Source organism: Pseudorca crassidens, chromosome 4, assembly GCF_039906515.1.
Source record: "Pseudorca crassidens isolate mPseCra1 chromosome 4, mPseCra1.hap1, whole genome shotgun sequence".
Classification (NCBI taxonomy): Eukaryota; Metazoa; Chordata; class Mammalia; order Artiodactyla; family Delphinidae; genus Pseudorca; species Pseudorca crassidens.
The window spans coordinates 105,426,809-105,447,848 of record NC_090299.1 but is presented as its reverse complement, the minus strand read 5'-3'; the positions used below and the strand labels follow the sequence as shown (position 1 = coordinate 105,447,848).

The 21,040-nt window shown below is 38.6% G+C and overlaps 1 protein-coding gene across 2 annotated transcripts in view; it reads left to right on the top strand.

Annotated features, from left to right (window-relative positions):
* The window catches only part of ADAMTS3 (ADAM metallopeptidase with thrombospondin type 1 motif 3), a 296,493-nt gene that overhangs the window by 236,433 nt on the left and 39,020 nt on the right, over positions 1-21,040 (top strand). For both annotated transcript variants that reach the window (XR_010943064.1, XM_067736248.1), the window contains exon 6: positions 20,737-20,820. Coding sequence is in view for 1 of the 2 variants with exons in the window: in XM_067736248.1 (XP_067592349.1) it covers positions 20,737-20,820 (84 nt within the window). In the remaining variant the exon portion in view is untranslated. The remainder of the gene's footprint in view (positions 1-20,736; positions 20,821-21,040) is intronic.

The following is a 21,040-nucleotide window of genomic DNA, read 5'->3' as shown; positions in this document are numbered from 1 at the left end:
TTTTTGAATTATGGTTTTCTCTAAATGTAAGGCCAGACACTATAAAATTCTTAGAGGAAAACATAGGCAGAACACTCTTTGACATAAATCACAGCAAGATCTTTTTTTTTTTTTTTTTTTTTGCGGTACGAGGGCCTCTCACTGCTGTGGCCTCTCCCGTTGTGGAGTACAGGCTCCGGACGCTCAGGCTCACTGGCCATGGCTCACAGGCCCAGCCGCTCCGTGGCATGTGGGATCCTCCCAGACCGGGGCACGAACCCGTGTCCCCTGCATCGGCAGGCGGACTCTCAACCACTGCGCCACCAAGGAAGCCCAGCAAGATCTTTTTTGACACACCTCCTAGAGTAATGAGAATAAAAACAAAAATAAACAAATGGGACCTAATGAAACTTAATTAAAAGCTTTTGCACAGCAAAGGAAACCATAAACAAGACGAAAAGACAGCCCTTATAATGGGAGAAAATATTTGCAAATGAAGCAATGGACAAAGGATTTATCTCCAAAATATACAAACAGCTCATGTAGCTCAATATCAAAAAAAACAAACAACCCAATCCAAAAATGGGCAGAAGCCCTAAATAGACATTTCTCCAAAGAAGACATACAGACTGCCAACAAACACATGAAAGGATGCTCAACATCACTAATCATTAGAGAAATGCAAATCCAAACTACAATGAGATATCATCTCACACCAGTCAGAATGGCCATCATCAAAAACTCTAGAAACAATAAATGCTGGAGAGGGTGTGAAGAAAAGGGAACCCTCTTGCACTGTTGGTGGGAATGTAAATTGGTACAGCCACTATGGAGAACAGTATGGAGGTTCCTTAAAAAACTAAAAATATACCTACCATACGACCCACCAATCCCACTGCTGGGCATATACACAAGAAATTGTTGTGAGTTAATACTGATGCAAATAAATGACTATGTAAATTACTGCCTAATATAATATAATAATTGACTAAGTAAATGGGGGACATTTCTTCCCTATAGTAGAACTCCAGCTAATAAATGTAGCAGAAACGATAGAAATTTAAAAAATTGCTAATTGCCAAACACTACAGTAATAATTTTTGCAGAGAAGTACCATCAACGAATGACAGAATTAGTGGACGAAAATATAATGAGAAATCGGGTATATACATAGTCTCAAAGTATCTCCTCACAAAGGACTTATTAATCACAAAGGGAAAATGAGTAACTTTACATTTGTGAAACCTGGCAGACAGCATCTTAACCACAGGGTCAAAGTTAATCTTACCCCTAATGAGTCACATTAACATCCTGTGCTCTAGAGGGCACAATATCACTTCTGTGCTATTATAGCTCATAACAGAATTTAATCATGAGGAGCCATCAGAATAACTCAAACTGAGGGGCATTCTACAAAGTAACTGACCAGTAATCTTCAAAACTCTCCGGGTCATGAAAGAAAAACTGAGGAACTGTCCCAGATTCAAGAAGACTAAGAAGATACGGCAACGAATGGCATAGATTGGATCATGGACCAAATAAAGGATATTAGTGGGACAATTGACAAAATGTTAAGTGGGTCTTTAGAGTAGTTAACTGTATCACATTAATATTAATTTTCTAGATTTGTACTGTATATACTGTGATTTTGGTAAATGTTAGCATTTGAAGAACCTGGGTGAAGGGTATGTGGAAATTCTTTGTTCTATATTTTCACCCTTTTTTGTAAGTCTGAAATTATTTCAGAATGAAATTAAAGATAAAATTAAATGCATTAAAAGAAGCCCTTATTTGATTTTTCCCTTGTTTAATTTACTGTGCTTTTAACTCTTAAAGGTTATAATATAAAATGATATTTTGGGGAGACTTCAATTATGGGTAGAGATAGGTTGTCAGAGAGAGTGATTTGTGTATTTTTGCTAACCACAACATGAGAAGATATGCAATGAATGTGTGATATAATAGTAAATAAAATCAATATTGAAATATTGAAAACCATTACTCTTAAACATCAACTTTCATTAAAGCATAAGTGACATACAATATGTATTTTAAGTGTACCAGTTTGATGAAGTTTTATTAAAAATTATATTTTTTTTGTTTCAGCCTAGTTTTCTTCCAGATACCTTCAGAGTTGAGAGCAAACAAATTAAGTCTTGACTGTCTGTCCTTCCTTTTCTCAGTAAACGACTCTCTTAGGCACCCAGTTATTCAAACCAGAAACCTAATATGATAGAGATGCTTTTCCCCCTTGGGGATGTACTTTACTAGGGGAAATTAGGTTTGTAAATTAGTATGTATAAAGCAATCTAGAAAGTGCTAATTGATTGAAAGAAACTATAGATTCTGTGCTATGGAGGAAGAATATTAGAGATGTCTTTGAAGTAGAGGAATGAGGAAGGATATGAGGAACAAGTGTGCTTGAACTAGGCCTTGAATGTTAGTTAGAAATTAGGTCTTTGAAGATGAATGACAGGGAATTCCAGACAGAGAAGATAGTTGAATATTCAAAGCTCCAAAAAGATGCATAGTATATACTTGAATTTGGCTACATATAGGTTGCATGAAGGAAATTAATGCAAAATAAGAAAATGAAGATAGATAGCAATTACAGAACTTCACAGAGAGGTTTCTCTTCTTCGTTTAGTTCTGTTTAAAAACTAGTTATTGAGCCAATAGTAGGTGGATATTTACTGTGTTTAAGACATTGGGAGAATATAAAGAAATTCTTGGCAGGTTAAGACCATGAAGCACAGAGTTCGGTAAAGGTGATGAAATGAAGACTGCTCTTCTAAATGTTAGTTTGATTTGAAGGAAATACAAGCTGGTGCTAGAGGATCATGCCATTTTGCTGTTGTTGCTGGAACTGGTTAGTGTTTTACCAAATTATTGAGTGAAAGACAATTAAAAGGACATAAAAGACATATGTTCCATCTACTCTAATCCTTTTGGAAGCTAGAATTTCCCTCAGTCACTACAACACCTAACTAGTATTTACCATGATTTGTCTTGGCTCTGGGAATCATTGGCACTTTTCTTTCTTCACATATTCACTTTTACACATTTTGGTGATGAAGGTTGAAGGCATCACTATCTTATTGTTATCCTTTCTTTGTCTCTTGCAATGCTTTCCTTTTTAATATATCCATTTATGATAGGATAAAGGAAAGGTTAGAGAAGTATTAAGATTCCAAGATTGACTAAAATTTAACCCACCTAACTTGCTTCCAAAAGCAATCCAAAAAGTAGATCCTGTGTTGGTTTTCACAGTTGTTAATAAATTGGCATCAGAATTTGAAATCCACATGTATTGGGACTACTGGGCAAAATATCACATGAATATAATTTGTGTAAAAGTGAATCTATTCATTAAACATTTATTGAACCATCAGTACAATGATCCCTGCCGTCAAGAAGCTTATAATATAAAAGAAAAACCAAGAGTCATGAGATTTCCCATTTGGAAGAACCATAAAAAGCATATTATTATGATCCTGTCACTTTATAGATGACGAAATAACAGCATAAGTATTCTATACTGTTTCGGTTACAGTGGTTATTGTTCGTCAGAAGAAATAAGTTATGTTGGCTTCAGAAAACCTCATCTTTTCACAATTTCTTTTGTGTTCAGAACCAAGGCAATGGGTAATAGGTATCCTGGCAATTAAAATCCACCTTCATGCCTTTGTTCTTTGGTCTCTCCAAAATAACTTCTTCCCATTGTTCTTTCCTCCCCCTGCATCCCCATTTTTCTTTTCTGGTAACGTTTCATTTATCAAGATCAGGATCAAATATCAACTCCCGTGAACCTTAAACAAATCATCCCCTCCTTATTATAAAATGTGTGAATTCCCTGGCAGCAACTCTCTGATAGGTTGTTTGCTCCTTGGGTGCATTACTACACATTATTAAGCTTCATATTTACAATGTCTAAAACACTGTCTGCCACATTGCCACATCCAATAAAATTTTAACTGGCTTAGTATTTTAACAAATATTTTAATGCTATATACCAAGCATTTAGTTGGGAACACAAAAGACAGAAATTCAGATTACAAATTGGTGGGGAAATCAAATAAACACATCAAAGATTGTGATAAGAGCTATGCAGGGAACGAACAGTTTGCTTGGAAAGGGAATAACAGGACTAACGGGTGATAGGGATTATACATAGACAAGATGATCAAGAAACTCTTCTCCCAAGAAATGATGGTTAAATTGAGATTTAAAATGAAAGAAAGAGCCAGTCATTTAACAAGGACAGGTGTTTTAGTTACAAAAAGAAAGCCAGTGTGGCTTGAGTCCAGTGTACAAGGAGTCAGGTGCAGCTTGAAGAACAGGGCAAGCACCTTTCAGGTCATGGGAGGAGATTGAATTCAATTTTAAGCAAATTCATGGAAAGCCATTGAAAGCGTCTTTCTGTGTTGTAAAGAATAGATGGCAGCGATCTAGGGACAATGAAGCCAGATCAATTAGAAATCAACTGTAGATGTCTAGGCAAGAGAAGATGGTTTACTGGACAATGGTGATTGCAATAATAAGGGGGTATTGATAGTAGAATCAATAGAATTTGTCAGTGGATCAAATAGGGGGCTGAAGGAAAGGGAGGAATCCACCATGATTTACACTGTTCTGGTTTGAATACTGCTGGATGATGGTGCCATTCATGTAGATGGGGTAGTCTATGAAAAAAAAATAGATTGTGTGGAATCAAAGTTAATGATGAAATCTTTGAAGATGTTTGCAATTATCTAGTTTCAGGTCTAGATTCAAAAGAATGATTTAATGTTGTTAAGGATGGAGGCTTATACGACTACCAACTAAATTTTAGCCTTTGCTCTGTGCCTGGTGCTGTGCTAAATACTCCACAAGAATTATAGAAAATTCTTCAACTATGAAATATGTTCATTTTCAGTCCTAGTTTGTAAATTAAGAGATTGAGATTTAGAGAGTTTAGGTGACCTTTCCAGAGTCAGACAGCTAATAGGTGGCACAGCCAAGACTTGAGCCAGTACAGATCTTTCTGCCTTCAGAGTCCAGTACTCTTCCTCCTTAAGATTCACTACCTCTTGTTGCAAAATCGAGGCACTTTGTATATCCATTGCCAAATAAAACTCTGATGTCTTTCCTTTACTCATTCCTGTGTCTTGTTAGAATACCATTCAAGTCATTGAAGTTGAGAATTCAGTTACTTGTCTGGTTGAATTGAATCAGCTAGCAATCTAGTTTAAGATTCTCCCTAACAGGGTGATAAAGCAGATTCTGCACTTAAGGGTGTGGGTTGTTTTCTTTCAATGTGCCAGATATTCCCTTTCACCAACACTTCGCTGTGGCAGGTATCCTTGTCATTTGCTAAGATCTGTGAAGTGATCTGGGTCTGTTGTGCCCTGCAGAGAATTGAGTCAATGCCTTAATCTCAGGATTAACCAAAAGAAAACAATTCATTTAAAAGGATGGCTCCCAGTATGAAAACAAATCTTGTAATTACAAGTACCCACTGATAATTAAAAGAGAATTCAATTTTTTCGTATACTGAAATTGGCCATCTGTGATGGACAATGAACTAGTAATTCACAGATGTGTTTTCTGGACATGGCAAGCTTCCCTACTTAATACTCTTACAAGAAAATTTATACTCCGTGGAAGTACTCTAGTCCTAACAGAGCATTAATGGACTTATTCAACGGTTAGCAAATAAATGTGGTTATTGGTTACTTAGTGATGATTCAGTCTCTACACTGCTTTTAATTTCTTAACTAGTGTTTCTGAAAATGCTGAATGTGAGTGCAAGGCAGATTTATCTGGGAAGTATACATGTTCAGGCAACTTGAGCAAATCATGCAGCAGTTTTCTATTTTGGGTTATTATCTTTAATCCATTTTTTACAATTGAATTCACATCAGTCCTGTAGACATTTATTCACCTAGCATACATACCCTCCCATAGGCCAAGTCCTGTTAGCTTCTAGGGAGGCAAAAATTAATAAAATTTAGCTCCTTTTCACAAGAAGCTAATTCTAGCAGTGAAATAAACAAATCAAGAAATAATAATTAAAAGTGATAGTTTCTTCAGAAGATTCAGCCACGGGCTTCCCTGGTGGCGCAGTGGTTGAGAGTCTGCCTGCCAATGCAGGGGACACGGGTTCGTGCCCCCGTCCGGGAAGATCCCACATGCCGCAGAGCGGCTGGGCCCGTGAGCCATGGCCGCTGAGTCTGCGCATCCGGAGCTTGTGCTCTGCAACGGGAGAGGCCACAACAGTGACAGGCCCGCGTACCAGAAAAAAAAAAAAGATTCAGCCACGAAGTACTGTGTAAACATTAATTGAAAAGAAGGAGATGTGGTTTGGCAAATAATGCCATTGGCAAATGAAATCTTCATAGAGGATGTGCCACCTGAGTTGGACTTTAAAGACTGAATTGGCATTTCCCAGCTGGAAAAAGAGAAGATGGGTTTTGGAAGATGGGGAACAGATTTTAAAAGGATTCTAAAAGTGGTAGCTCATAATGCCTTTGGAGCCACTGGAGGTGTGTCTTTAGGTGAAATTGAAGAGTATTTAGGGGAGATGGCAGATGAGGCTGGGTAGAGCTTCTGGGGCTACCTTTAGAAAAATGTAGGTGCCATCCCAAGGAGTTTGAATTTCACCTTGCTAATGACGAGAGTTTATGAAAAGGGTTTTAAAGAAGATTAGTCTGTGTTTGAAAAAGAGAATTCTGGATGAATTTGAATGATTTGGAGGAAGAGACTCTGTTAGACACTGTGCTATAAATATAGACACATAGTATCTAAGTGCCAGAATTAGGGGACAAACCATAGTTCATCTGGCTGCAAACTCCATATGGTTTATACCACCCCTCCCTGCCTCAACAAATTGCCTTAATGTCTCCAATGTGGACTGAACACACCAGGTCACAGAGACACTTTGGAGTAATCACACATCAGTTCAGCTGCCCCTTAGATAAACATGTACGCCTTCCCTGGAATATGCTGGACCTGTCATTCTGGAACACAGTCCCTTCAACACAGGTTAAATTAATATGATATCCACACAGTGTTGCTGCTTCAGAGGGCCCTTTGATTTTTTTTCTTTTAGATTTATTTATTTTATCCAAAAAATCTTTTACCATCTTTATTGGAGTATAATTGCTTTACAATGGTGTGTTACTTTCTGCTTTATAACAAAGTGAATCAGTTATACATATACATATGTCCCCATATCTCTTCCCGCTTGCGTCTCCCTCCCTCCCACCCTCCCTATCCCACCCCTCTAGGTGGTCACAAACCACCTAGCTGATCTCCCTGTGCTATGCGGCTGCTTCCCACTAGCTATCTATTTTACGTTTGATAGTGTATATATGTCCATGCCTCTCTCTCGCTTTGTCACAGCTTACCCTTCCCCCTCCGCATATCCTCAAGTACATTCTCTAGTAAGTCTGCATCTTTATTCCCATCTTGCCCCAGGTTCTTCAGAAGTATTTTTTTTTAGATTCCATATATACGTGTTAGCATATGATATTTGTTTTTCTCTTTCTGACTTACTTCACTCTGTATGACAGTCTCTAGGTCCATCCACCTCATTACAAATAAGTCAGTTTCATTCGTTTTTATGGCCGAGTAATATTCCGTTGTATATATATGCCACATCTTCTTTATCCATTCATCTGTTGATGGACACTTAGGTTGCTTCCATGTCCTGGATATTGTAAGTAGAGCTGCAATGAACATTTTGGTACATGACTCTTTTTGAATTATGGTTTTCTCAGGGTATATGCCCAGTAGTGGGATTGCTGGGTCGTATGGTAGTTCTATTTTTAGTTTTTTAAGGAACCTCCATACTGTTCTCCACAGTGGCTGTATCAATTTACATTCCCACCAACAGTGCAAGAGGGTTCCCTTTTCTCCACACCCTCTCCAGCATTTATTGCTTGAAGATTTTTTGATGATGGCCATTCTGACCAGTGTGAGATGATATCTCATATTGTAGTTTTGATTTGCATTTCTCTAATGATTAATGATTTTGAGCATTCTTTCATGTGTCTGTTGGCAATCTATATATCTCTTTGGAGAAATGTCTATTTAGGTCTTCTGCTCACTTTTGGATTGGGTTGTTTGTTTTTTTAATGTTGAGCTGCATGTACTGCTTGTAAATTTTGGAGATTAATCCTTTGTCAGTTGCTTCATTTGCAAATATTTTCTCCCATTCTGAGGGTTGTCTTTTTGTCTTGTTTATGGTTTCCTTTGCTGTGCAAAAGCTTTTAAGTTTCATTAGGTCCCATGTTTTTTTTTTTTTTTCCATTTCTCTAGGAGGTGGGTCAAAAAGGATCTTGCTGTGATTTATGTCATAGAGTGTTCTGCCTAAGTTTTCCTCTAAGAGTTTTATAGTGTCTGGCCTTACATTTAGGACTTTAATCCATTTTGAGTTTATTTTTGTGTATGGTGTTAGGGAGTGTCCTAATTTCATTCTTTTACATGTAGCTGTCCAGTTTTCCCAGCACCACTTATTAAAGAGGCTGTCTTTTCTCCACTGTATATTCTTGCCTCCTTTATCAAAAATAAGGTGACCATATGTGTGTGGGTTTATCTCTGGGCTTCCTGTTCTGTTCCATTGATCTATATTTCTGTTTCTGTGCCGGTGTCATACTGTTTTGATTACTGTAGCTTTCTAGTATAGTGTGAAGTCAGGGAGCGTGATTCCTCCAGCTCCGTTTTTCTTTCTCAAGATTGCTTTGGTTATTCGGGGTCTTTTGTGTTTCCATACAAATTGTGAAATTTTTTGTTCTAGCTCTGTGAAAAATGCCAGTGGTAGTTTGATAGAGATTGCATTGAATCTGTAAATTGCTTTGGGTAGTAGAGTCATTTTCACAATGTTGATTTTTCCAATCCAAGAACATGGTATATCTCTCCATCTATTTGTATCATCTTTAATTTCTTTCACCAGTGTCTTATAATTTTCTGCATACAGGTCTTTTGTCTCCTTAGGTAGGTGTATTCCTAGATATTTTATTCTTTTTGTTGCAATGGTAAATGGGAGTGTTTTCTTAATTTCACATTCATATTTTTCATCATTAGTGTATAGGAATGCTAGAGATTTCTGTGCATTAATTTTGTATCCTGCTACTTTACCAAATTCACTGATTAGCTCTAGTAGGTTTCTGGTAGCATCTTTAGGATTCTCTATGTATAGTATCATGTCATCTGCAAACAGTGATAGGTTCACTTCTTCTTTTCCAATTTGGATTCCTTTTATTTCTTTTTTTTTTCTCTGATTGCTGTGGCTAACAATTCCAAAACTATGTTGAATAATAGTGGTGAGAGTGGGCAAACTTGTCTTGTTCCTGATCTTAGTGGAAATGGTTTCAGTTTTTCAGCATTGAGGATTATATTGGCTGTGGGTTTGTCATATGTGGCCTTTATTATTACTGTGTTACTGTCAATTTCCCCTTTTATGCCTGTTAGTATTTGCCTTATGTATTGAGGTGCTCCTATGTTGGGTGCATAAATATTTACAGTTGTTATATCTTCTTCTTGGATCGATCCCTTGATCATTATGTAGTATCCTTCTTTGTCTCTTGTGATACTCTCTGTTTTAAAGTCTATGTTGTCTGATATGAGAATTGCTACTGCAGCTTTCTTTTGATTTCCATTTGCATCGAATATCTTTCTCCATCCCCTCGCTTTCAGTCTGTATGTGTCCCTAGGTCTGAAGTGGGTCTCTTGTAGACAGCATATATACTGGTGTTGTTTTTGTATCCATTCAGCCAACCTATGTCTTTTGTTCGGAGCATTTAATCCATTTACATTTAAGGTAATTGTCAATATGTATGTTCCTATTACCATTTTCTTAATTGTTTTGGGTTTATTATTGTAGGTCTTTTTTTTTTTTTTTTTTTTTTGAGGTATGTGGGCCTCTCACTGCTGTGGCCTCTCCTGCCTCAGAGCACAGGCTCCGGACGCGCAGGCTCAGCGGCCATGGCTCATGGGCCCAGCCGCTCTGCGGCATGTGGGATCTTCCCGGACCGGGGCACAAACCCATGTCCCCTGCATTGGCAGGCGGACTCTCAACCACTGCGCCACCAGGGAAGCCCTATTGTAGGTCTTTTCCTTCTCTTGTGTTTCCTGCCTAGAGAAGTTCCTTTAGCATTTTTTGTAAAGCTGGTTTGGTGGTGCTGAATTCTCGTAGCTTTTGCTATTTGTAAAGCTTTTAATTTCTCCGTCAAATCTGAATGAGATCCTTGCTGGGTAGGGTAATCTTGGTTGCACGTTTTTCCCTTTCATCACTTTAAATATGTCCTGCCACTCCCTTCTGGCTTGCAGAGTTTCTGCTAAAAGATCAGCTGTTAACCTTATGGGGATTCCCTTATGTGTTACTTGTTTTTCCCTTGCTGCTTTTAATATTTGTTCTTTGTATATAATTTTTGATAGTTTGATTAATGTGTGTCTTGGCGTGTTTCTCCTTGGATTTATCCTGTATGGGAGACTCTGTGCTTCCTGGACTTGATTAACTATTTCTTTTCCCATATTTGGGAAGTTTTCAACTATAATCTCTTCAGATATTTTCTCAGTCCCTTTCTTTTCCTCTTTTTCTTCTGGGACCCCTATAATTCGAATGTTGGTGTGTTTAATGTTGTCCCAGAGGTCTCTAAGACTGTCGTCAATTCTTTTCATCCTTTTTTCTTTATTTTGCTCTGCAGTAGTTATTTCCACTATTTTATCTTCCAGATCATTTATCTGTTATTCTGCCTCAGTTATTCTGCTATTGATCCCTTCTAGAGAATTTTTAACTTCATTTATTATGTTGTTCATCACTGTTTGTTTACTCTTTATTTCTTCTAGGTCCTTGTTAAACGTTTCTTGTATTTTCTCCATTCTATTTCCAAGACTTTGGATTATCTTTACTATCATTATTCTGAATTCTTTTTCAGGTAGACTGCCTATTTCCTCTTCATTTGTTACGTCTGGTGGGTTTTTACCTTGCTCCTTCATCTGCTGTGTGTTTCTCTATCTTCTCATTTTGCTTAACTTCTGTGTTTGGGGTCTCCTTTTTGCAGGCTGCAGGTTCGTAGTTCCTCTTGTTTTTGGTGTCTGGCCCCAGTGGCTATTGGTTCAGTAGGTTGTGTAGGCTTCTTGGTGGAGGGGACTAGTACCTGTGTTCTGGTGGATGAGGCTGGATCTTGTCTTTCTGGTGGGCAGGTCCATGTCTGGTGGTGTGTTTTGGGGTGTCTGTGGCCTTATTATGATTTTAGGCAACCTCTGGTAATGGGTGGGGTTGTGTTCCTGTCTTGCTAGTTGTTTGGCATAGGATGTCCAGCACTGTAGCTTGCTGGTTTGAGTGGAGCCGGGTCTTGGTGTTGAGATGGAGATCTCTGGGAGATTTTCGCCGTTTTATATTATGTGGAGCTGGGTGGTCTCTTGTGGACCAGTGTCCTGAACTTGGCTCTCCCACCTCAGTGGTACAGCCCTGATGCCTCGCTGTAGCAGCAAGAACCTATCCTCCACATGGCTCAGAACAAAAGGGAGGAAAGAAAGAAAGGAAGAAAGGAAGGAAGGAAGAAGGAAGGAAGGAAGGAAGGAAGGAAGTTATTAAAATATAAAATAATTACTAAGAAAAAAATTTTTTTAGTAAAAAAAAAATGGACAGACAGAACCCTAGGACAAATGGTAAAAGGTAAGCTATACAGGCAAAATCACACACAGAATCATACACATACACACTCACAAAAAGAGAACGAGGAAAAAATATATATATATATCATTGCTCCCAAAGTCCACCTCCTCTATTTGGGATGATTCGTTGTCTATTCAGGTATTCCACAGATGCAGGGTACATCATGTTGATTGTGGAGATTTAATCCGCTGCTCCTGAGGCTGTTGGGAGAGATTTCCCTTTCTCTTCTTTGTTCGCACAGCTCCTGGGGTTCAGTTTTGGATTTGGACCCGCCTCTGCGTGTAGGTCGCCTGAGGGTGTCTGTACTTCGCTCAGACAGGATGGGGTTAAAGGAGCCGTTGATTCGGGGGCTCTGGCTCACTCAGGCCGGGGGTGGGGGAGGGGTTCGGATGCGGGGCGAGCCTGCGGAGGCAGAGGCCGGCGTGACATTGTACCAGCCTGAGGCGCGCCGTGCGTTCTCCCGGTGAAGTTGTCCCTGGATCACGGGACCCTGGCAGTGGCGGACTGCACAGGCTCCCGGGAGAGAAGGTGTGGATAGTGACCTGTGCTCGCACACAGGCTTCCTGGTGGCGGCAGCAGCAGCCTTAGCGTCCCATGCCCGTCTGTGGGGTCCAAGCTGATAGCTGCGGCTTGCGCCCTTCTCTGGAGCTCCTTTAAGTGGCGCTCTTAATCCCCTCTCCTCGCGCACCAGGATACAATGACGCAAGAAAAAGTCTCTTGCCTCTTCAGCAGCTCCAGACTTTTCCCGGACTCCCTCCCGGCTAGCCGTGGCGCACTAACCCCCTGCAGGCTGTGTCCACGCTGCCAACCCCAGTCCTCTCCCAGTGCTCCGACCGAAGCTCGAGCCTCAGCTCCCAGCCCCGCCCGCCCCGGCAGGTGAGCAGATAAGCCTCTCGGGCTGGTGAGTGACAGTTGGCACGGATCCTCTGTGTGGGAATCTCTCTGCTTTGCCCTCTGCACCCCTGTTGCTGCGCTCTCTTTCGCGGCTCTGAAGCTTCCCCCCTCCGCCACCTGCAGTCTCCGCCCGCGAAGGGGCTTCCTAGTGTTTGGAAACCTTTCCTCTTTCACAGCTCCCTCCCGCTGGTGCAGGTCCTGTCCCTGTCCTTTTGTCTCTGCTTTGTTTTTTTCTTTTGCCCTACCCAGGTACGTGGGGAGTTTCTTGCCTTTTGGGAGGTCTGTCTTCTGCCAGTGTTCAGTAGGTGTTCTGTAGGAGTTGTTCCACATGTAGATGTATTTCTTATGTATTTGCGGGGACGAAGGTGATCTCTTCGTCTTACTCTTCCGCCATCTTGAGGCTCTCCAGTCCCTTTGATTTTAACTGAAAAATCAATAAAAACTTTTTTCTCCTGGTTTATTCCAACCTTTATTTTTCCGAGGGTCCTAAAACACAGAAAAACTTTTTAGCTTACTAAGAGAATCGTCTTTCTCATTCTTGAAGAAAGAAGTCAGTTCTACCTGAGCTTTTGGTATGTTTCCACTGTTCCAAAGGCTGGAAGAGTTTGTAAGATCTTATAGCTGAATTGCCTCTTGCTCCTCCCAAAGCTCCTTTGATGTTTAAGGGAAGTAAAAGGCAAAATTAACATAAAAGGAGAGACTCACCCTTCGGGAAAACAACCATCTGACCCTGATAATCTGGAGAACTACCTAAATGGGCCCAAATTACCCAAATGAAAACATTTGCAAAAGTTTTAAGAGGTTGTCGTAGCAGTCCAACTGAGTAGGGCACATACTGAGCTGCCGGATGTGGAGGTGGAAGGAAGAGACAAGCGTGAGGGATGCCCACAGGACTTGGTGACAGATTGACTACTTGAAGAAGAAGAAGGAATCAAGATGGTTTCATCTTTAAGTGTGATAGAATATTGAGAGAAGAACAGGTTTTCTGGAGAGGGTGAGTATACTTTGTGATATATAGGTATACTTCCAAATAGATAGATCTGTTACTAGAGTTGAACAGATGGCTGTGAAGCATGAGGGAGGTGAATCAGTATGAGATATGTGGAATTCATCAGGCTATAGATACTGGTTGAAGAAACAGCAGTGGATGAAATATTGCTGCGAAAGTATGCGAGAAGAGGATTGAAAACAAAACATTGAGACACTGACGTGTGTGGGGTAGGCAGCAAAAAAGGAGCTAATATTGCTAAAGAAATTGAATAGTATCGTTGATGAACATAGTTGTAAACAGTACTAAATGCTACAAAATATTGTAGGTGACTTATTTTTTCATGATGAAGGAAAATTGAGAATGTTAGTAAAAGAGGAAAAGGAACCCCAAGAAGGGGAGTGATTGAATATGGGAAATGGAGTCGATTTTTTGGAGCACATGTCTTTAAGGAAGTGAGAAAGAGCCTAAAAAAAAAGAGAGTTAGCACATCCTCTCTGACAGAATGAAAAAGACAGGCAAGGTGGTTGTGAACAGGAATAGGCACTGGCATCACACAGACTTATTGGAATTTTGGCTGTGCTAATCATTTGGGGGAAAAACTGTATAACTTCTCTGGGTCTCAGTCCCTTTTTAAAATGATGAAGATGTCTCCTTTGTAGGGTCTGAGCTTTCATGATAATACAGGTTGAGCTTTTGTACCAGCTCTTCCCTTTGCCTGGATCGCTTGTTCCCCAGAGACACACATGCCCATTTCCTTCTTGTCCACATGTGTCTCCTGGCTGTGACCCACCCCCAACCCCCAGTCTCAGGTAGCTTCTTCCTCTCCCTCTCATCCTCTATCTCATCACTCAAACTTATTTTTTTCATAGCACCCATTCCCATCAGAAATGACCTTATCTGCATGTCTTTGTGTGTTTATTTATTTTTTCCATGCTTAGAGTTTATTTTACCTATTAGAATATATTCATGATAAGAACAGAGATTCAAACTCATTTACTATTCAGTTCCCCACCTCTAGGAGCATTAGGCACAATTCAGTTCAGTAAATATTAGATAAGGCTATTCATAAAAAGTAGTTATTAGAGGAAGGATAAATTAGGAGTTTGAAATTAACACACTATTATATATAAAATAGATAACCAACAAGGAGCTACTATATAGCACAGAGAACTATATTCAATATCGTGTAATAACCCATAATGGAAAAGAATCTGAAGAAAGAGTATAACTGAGTCACTTTGCTGTACACCTGAAACTAACAAAACATTGTAAATCAAGTATATTTCAATTTTTTAAAGTTTTTATTATTAGTCTGAAATTGGAGGTGAGGGAAGAGGAGTTGACAGGTTAGGAGACAGCTATCTCCTCTGAGTAAAAAGAACATAGAGGATAGGACTGCAGATCCAAGCAGGTATGTGTTTGGAAATTTTAGTTCTACAAGGGGTGGTTGTGGATAGAGTTATATAGTTTCCAAGTCCATTACAGGATTCTTTTATGTCCAGCCAAAATCACCCAGGCTATCTTGTCATTACTTCTTTGCCTTTAGTTAACCAAAATCTCTTCAAAAAAATTATACATGCATACCATTTATTTGCTTCTGTGTGAATAATATTACTAATGATGGCTAACAATTTTCATTTTTATATTTGAAAGGCCCAGGCACCATTAACCACTGTACATATATGAGCTCATTTATTCCTCTCAGCAATCCTATAAGGACAGTAGTATAATTATCCCATTTTGCAGATGAGAAAACTGAGGCACAGAGACAAATAATATGCCCAAGGTCACATAGCTAAGAGCAGACCCAAGCAGTTTGGCTGTGAAGCCCATGCCCTTAACCACTGATCTATACTGCCTCTCAAGACCTCACCCACCCATCTGAAAGAAAAATTAATGTTGCTTTGTTGAAGCCAGACAAAGCTGTTTATCAGCTAGTCAGACAAAGCAGATCAGATTGTCCTGCCAGGGAAATGTCCTAGGAAAAATTGTCCTGTCAGGGAACAAACCTGGAAGGAATTTTCCTTTCAAGGAAAGGAATACTTGATCAATCAAATCAAGTATTCCTAAAATCATTACCTTTTCTCCCCGCCTCACTTTGGCAACCCCTTGCAATTTAAGGTCATCTGAAAATTAAATTAATGTTCTGTTTACTCCTTTTTTCAGGTAATTTAATAAATACTCTGGGCTCAACCCTGAACACCTCATAGAAAATTTACCCATGCTCCACAGATTGGCCGACATGGTGAAAGGATATTCAGTTTTGCATAGATAAACTTTGATTTGCATTATATAGTGTCTAATATATGAATTCTTAGAATGTTTATGATTAACGCTTTGCTTACAACCCAAAACACTGGTTATAAATTTCAGCCCTATCTTTTCTTATTCGGTTTTTCCAGTGATCTGCTCTAGCTCCTCTTTATTTTTTCCCAGTGTGTTTTTAGATTATTATTGACCATCAAGAAATCCTTATTTGGAGTAAGTAGAGTCTAATTCCTCATTTTCTTAAAATTTACACGAAGGAGAATTATGAAAAGGAAGTGAAGTTTTTAAGTTATCTTTATCAGTATGCTTCCACATCAGTTTCTTAAACTCAGGGGTAATGAATCACTCTTGATTATTCTAAAATTAGATCTGTTTTGCATAGTGACAGTGCTGTGGTCTGCAGGTGTGTGGAAGTGTAGCAAGTTGGTAAAAACTACTGACTGTGGAGCCAGACTGCCTAGGTGTTAATCCTTTGCTCTGTGTGTTAACTGTGTGACCTTAGGTAAGGTACTTAACTTCTCTGAGCCCCAATTTCATTAGATGTAAAATGGAGATAATAATATCTTTAATGTTGTCGCAAGGATTACTTGAATTAATATAGGTAAAGTATTCAGAACAGTGTCTGGAACCTGGAAAGATCTGTGTAATGCTGTTTTCTTTGTTCTTGATTCTGCTGTAACTTAGGAAAAAGTTGCTTTCCTTGTTACTAAGTGTTGTAAAAATGCTTTCTTAACAAATATTATTTTCATTCATCTTGACAGATTCAAAAGATTAATTCAGTATGATATGCTTTTAGTTCTTTCTGTATATCATTTATTGATTGTTAAAATTCATGATTAATTTAGAGCCAGATCATAAGCTTCTTTATGCCTCTTATGTAATGTCTTGATCAGATGACACTGAAAAACAATCTAAATAAAGATGTCTTCAATATTTTTCTTTGTTTTTAAGAGTCCAGTGACTCAGTGTTTCCCTTGGGTAGAATATTTTTAAATTCCTGTTTAATTTTAAAGAAGTTATTTTATTTATGTGTAAATATCCAAAAAGGCAGACATACCAACTGGTAGGTAAGTACATTCAGGTGTGTAAAGCAGCTGCTCCTTCACCCTTCTCTAAAGTGTGCATACTGCCATCTGCTGGAAAGAACTTTTGTACAGCATTTGGAGAGTATTTTTGAAAAAAATTGTTGAACAGTTTTTCCCATAAATTTTTTTGATAATTTAAACTGTATCTTTAATTCTATTGAGAGTAAGTAAATTTACAGTATAAGAGTTTTTGAATCCTTTTCAATGAAAACCAAGATTGGGGCAGCTGTGTTTTTTTGTTTGCCTAATTTTTTGTTTGTTTTTTCAGATAGATTGGAAAATACATTGACAAACCTTTAAAACTTTTTATATAGATAGGTAGAAGTGTTCTAATGTGTTTTGTATTTTTCTGAGGGCAGTTGTGTGGCATTTTGTTTGATTTGAATAGCAGCAGTGTGAAGCAGGCAGAGCAAGTACGATTATAATTTGCCAGTGAGAAAACAGAGGCTCAGAGAGGTTAAGTGACCAACCCAAGGTCACTCAGTTTATCGGTGGAATAGTTGGGACCAGAATCCAGGTCTTTGAATATATTTAATCCTGAGGTGCTGATTATTTCTCCAACTCTCATCATATCCTGCGTGTCTCAGAGCATAAAAACACTGCATCCTGTTATCGATAAGGTCCAGCAAGATGACAAGCAGCCAATTTATTATGTACATTTTAAAAGTGAATAATGTACAGGAAGCAACTTTTTTAAACCTTGAAAAGCAAAATAATAAATGATATCCCGTGCCTTGCACAATACAGACACCTATTTGTTGATTTACCACAGTGGAAGAATACTTTCTCCTACATACAAATATTATTGCCTTCTGGTTGATTATTTCCACCCCCAGTAATTTAGTTGTACTCTGAGACAGTTTCGCAAATAGGTGCCAGCTCAGAACATTCCATAACTGATTTTGGTTTCTCCTGGAGTGCTCTGTTATCTAAGTAGCCTGGCATAGTAGGGATTTTTGTTAAATAGTACTTTTCTTTTGGTGAATGGTAAATTTGACTTTTTAAAAAGTGTCTTTTTATTTCATCATTTTATAACGTAATATTGCCATTGAGAGCATGAATTTTGTGCATGATACTTTCTTGGCACTGTACTGATTTTAAAATTTACCAAATAAAAATGAATGTACCAATTTGGGGTGATTATATGTACATTATACTAGCTCAGATATCACAAACTACTTATTATGATTGCCAGCTCTCATTTTATGATTCTAATAGTTTTCTGATATAGTTGTCTCCCACAACATTTAAAAGTGTTGCTGTCACTGCCATATTGCCATGGCTGTAAGGGCCTTCCTTCCCTCTGTCACCTCTCCTCAAGAAATTAATTCACTTCTTTTTATCTATTTTTCTTTAGTTTAAAATTTTATTGTTCCCCTATTTTGTGCCCTTACTAACATTGATTTGAACATTTTTTTAATATTAAATGCACTTACGTTTCAGTTACATTACGTACATGTTAAAAATTTGTGTGTGAAGCCATGTTGCTAATTCAGAACAGCTGCCTTACGAGAAGTCTCTTGGAATGTCCATGAGTCTCTCTGGATGATTGTATTAGTGACAGACCCAGCTTTGGACTTTTACTTGTATTGGGACTATGATGCTAGAAATTTCTTATCAGATAATTAATCCAAAAGAAGAGGGGGATTAAATCTTCAATTAGGCAGTATGAGGCATGGAGTAAGATAAGAGAATCTGTCCATGGCCAAAAGGATCATAAGAAATCATAGCTTTTTGGCCAGCATTCAATTTTCCTTATAATGACCTGAAATCTTCCCCTTTAATAGTGTGAACCTATGGTTTTTAGTTTTATTTGCTGTAGATATGCAGAATAAATTGAACCCCTTTTCCACATGGTGGCTATTAAGTTTTATTTTCTACTTCCCACACTCTAATGTGCTCTAATGTCCTTCTGTCCTTCTCATAAAATTTTTGAGCCATTGTGTGCATGAATTAAATCTTTTAATTCTTACCCCAACTCCATGAGGTAGTATTCTTATTATGTGCATTTGATTGAGGTTCAGAAAGATGAAGACCACACAGGCAATGAAGGTCTTGAACCAAGACATCAGCTGAGACTACTAGTGGCTTGTGTCAGGCTTTAGCCACTGTATCCTCCCACCATTTTTTATGTGACACATTTTCTAGGCTCCTTGCTCTTTGCTTAGAGAGGAGTCTGGATACATTCCTGTTTGTATACATCTCGTTTGTAAGACAGAACAGGCAAAATGAACTCAATACTTCAGGTGTACAGTGGCCTATAGTGGGACAGCTTGGGCATGAGCTACCAGCCTGCACACCTGTGCAATGCAAGAGAGAATTGCAGATTTTTTTTCACCTCTTAGCTTATCTTGAATAGATATTAAATTGGGTCTCACCATTATATGGGTGTGTGTGAGTTTGTAAATGTATAAATGTATAAATAAATGTATTTTTCCACTTTAAAAGGAGCCTAAGTCTTTTCTTGTTAAACTACACTTTGTCATCTTTAGTACATACTAGCTTCCCTAGATCTTTTACCTCCATCTTAGCTGTGCTTCCCTTTTTAGTTCCATCTAAAAATTCAGTATGTATATGTTTAATCTACATTTAAGACCTTGATATTTTAAGGTGTTCTGTGTAGTCCCATTAGATTCCTGAAACATTTCATTTGAGATTTCTTGGCCTGTTTCTTGGTCAGTGTGGCAAGAAATTCATGAATTTCTTTTCTTAGAGCATTCTGTTGTCCTTGAGTTGTATTTCTTTTTAAGGTCTGTCTTTCCTCTGTAGGCTTTAAATTTGCTGTGCCTTCTGTCCAAACCTCCTGGATCTTAAGTTGAATTGAGGTTGGTTTTCCATCTCTCTTTTAGTTATTGTCACAAATGTTGGTTCCCTGTTCCTGAGAACAGCTAAGAACTTTGAAATGTAGCCAGCTAACTCCACCTTTCCCATTTCTGCTAGCATTTGCCATCTTACTAAGCAATCTTTATTCACACCAATTTTGCACTAGTATAACCAGAAGATATGTCTACTTTAAACTGCCAATAATTTACTGAGTGTTTTTGCATGTTAGCTAATCTCTACGGTCTTCATCTTCCTCATCTATATAAATCTGTGTTGGACTATGGCCTCTGAGGTTGCTTAAGTTCTAATATCTGTGATTTTAAAGTATACCAAATTACCTGTAGAAATTTTAATTCAACATTAAAAATTAAATAAAAAGCAGTGACTCAACTTTGCCTTTCTGAGCTATACCCAGGACTGGTATTATATGTACTTGTACAGTCATCTTAGTAATGCAGATATGGAAGGATTTCTTCACTGTAGGACTTCGAAATAATCGTTGCCTCAGCTGCCCCACTCCTGGGGTGGAGGCATTGGGAGGGCCACCCAGTTACTGGCCCACAGATGGACCACCACAGCTCCTGCACACAGGCTTCCCCAACCAGACGTAGCACCCCTGATGGCAACAGGGGCACCTGGAGGACATGCTTGCTCTTTTCCTCCACATGGTTGCAGCCACTCACAGCTGGCAGATGCTTCACCAGAGTCACCGTCTTGTGATGAATGTTATGTGTGGATCATAGCACACATGGGCTTTTAACACTACAGTAGTTTAATGAAGCCCTTTTAAAGCATATTCTCTATGTTCATGGTACTGTGGGGTTTACAAAATAAATAATTCACATAGCCAAGAATTATTCCATAGTTAAAAGTAAATGATTTCATTTCAGACATCAGTTTCAACTAAACTAAAAAAAAAAAAAGGGACTTGACTTCTATATTTGGGATTACACAACCATTACATACCCTAAATGTGCATCTCATGAAATCCTTTGTGTTGCCTTTCTTCAGGTAATTATCTACTTTGCTTCTAGGTGAATGAAATTTACCACGATGAGTCCCTGGGAGTGCATATAAATGTGGTTCTGGTGCGCATGATAATGCTGGGCTATGCAAAGGTAAAATGTCTTACTATATGTCAACTGTGAACATCAAGGACTGGATTAGCAAACAGATTAGATTGCTGAAGCCATAACTAACATTCAACGTAGACATGTCTCACGTAGACCCCTGTTGCTCTGAACTGAGAGGAGAAAACTGCCCCAATGAATGGAGATCTCTAAATTTGAGTAGATAATGAATGATTTTTGTGCTGGTGCTATTTGCTGTGTTTACCTC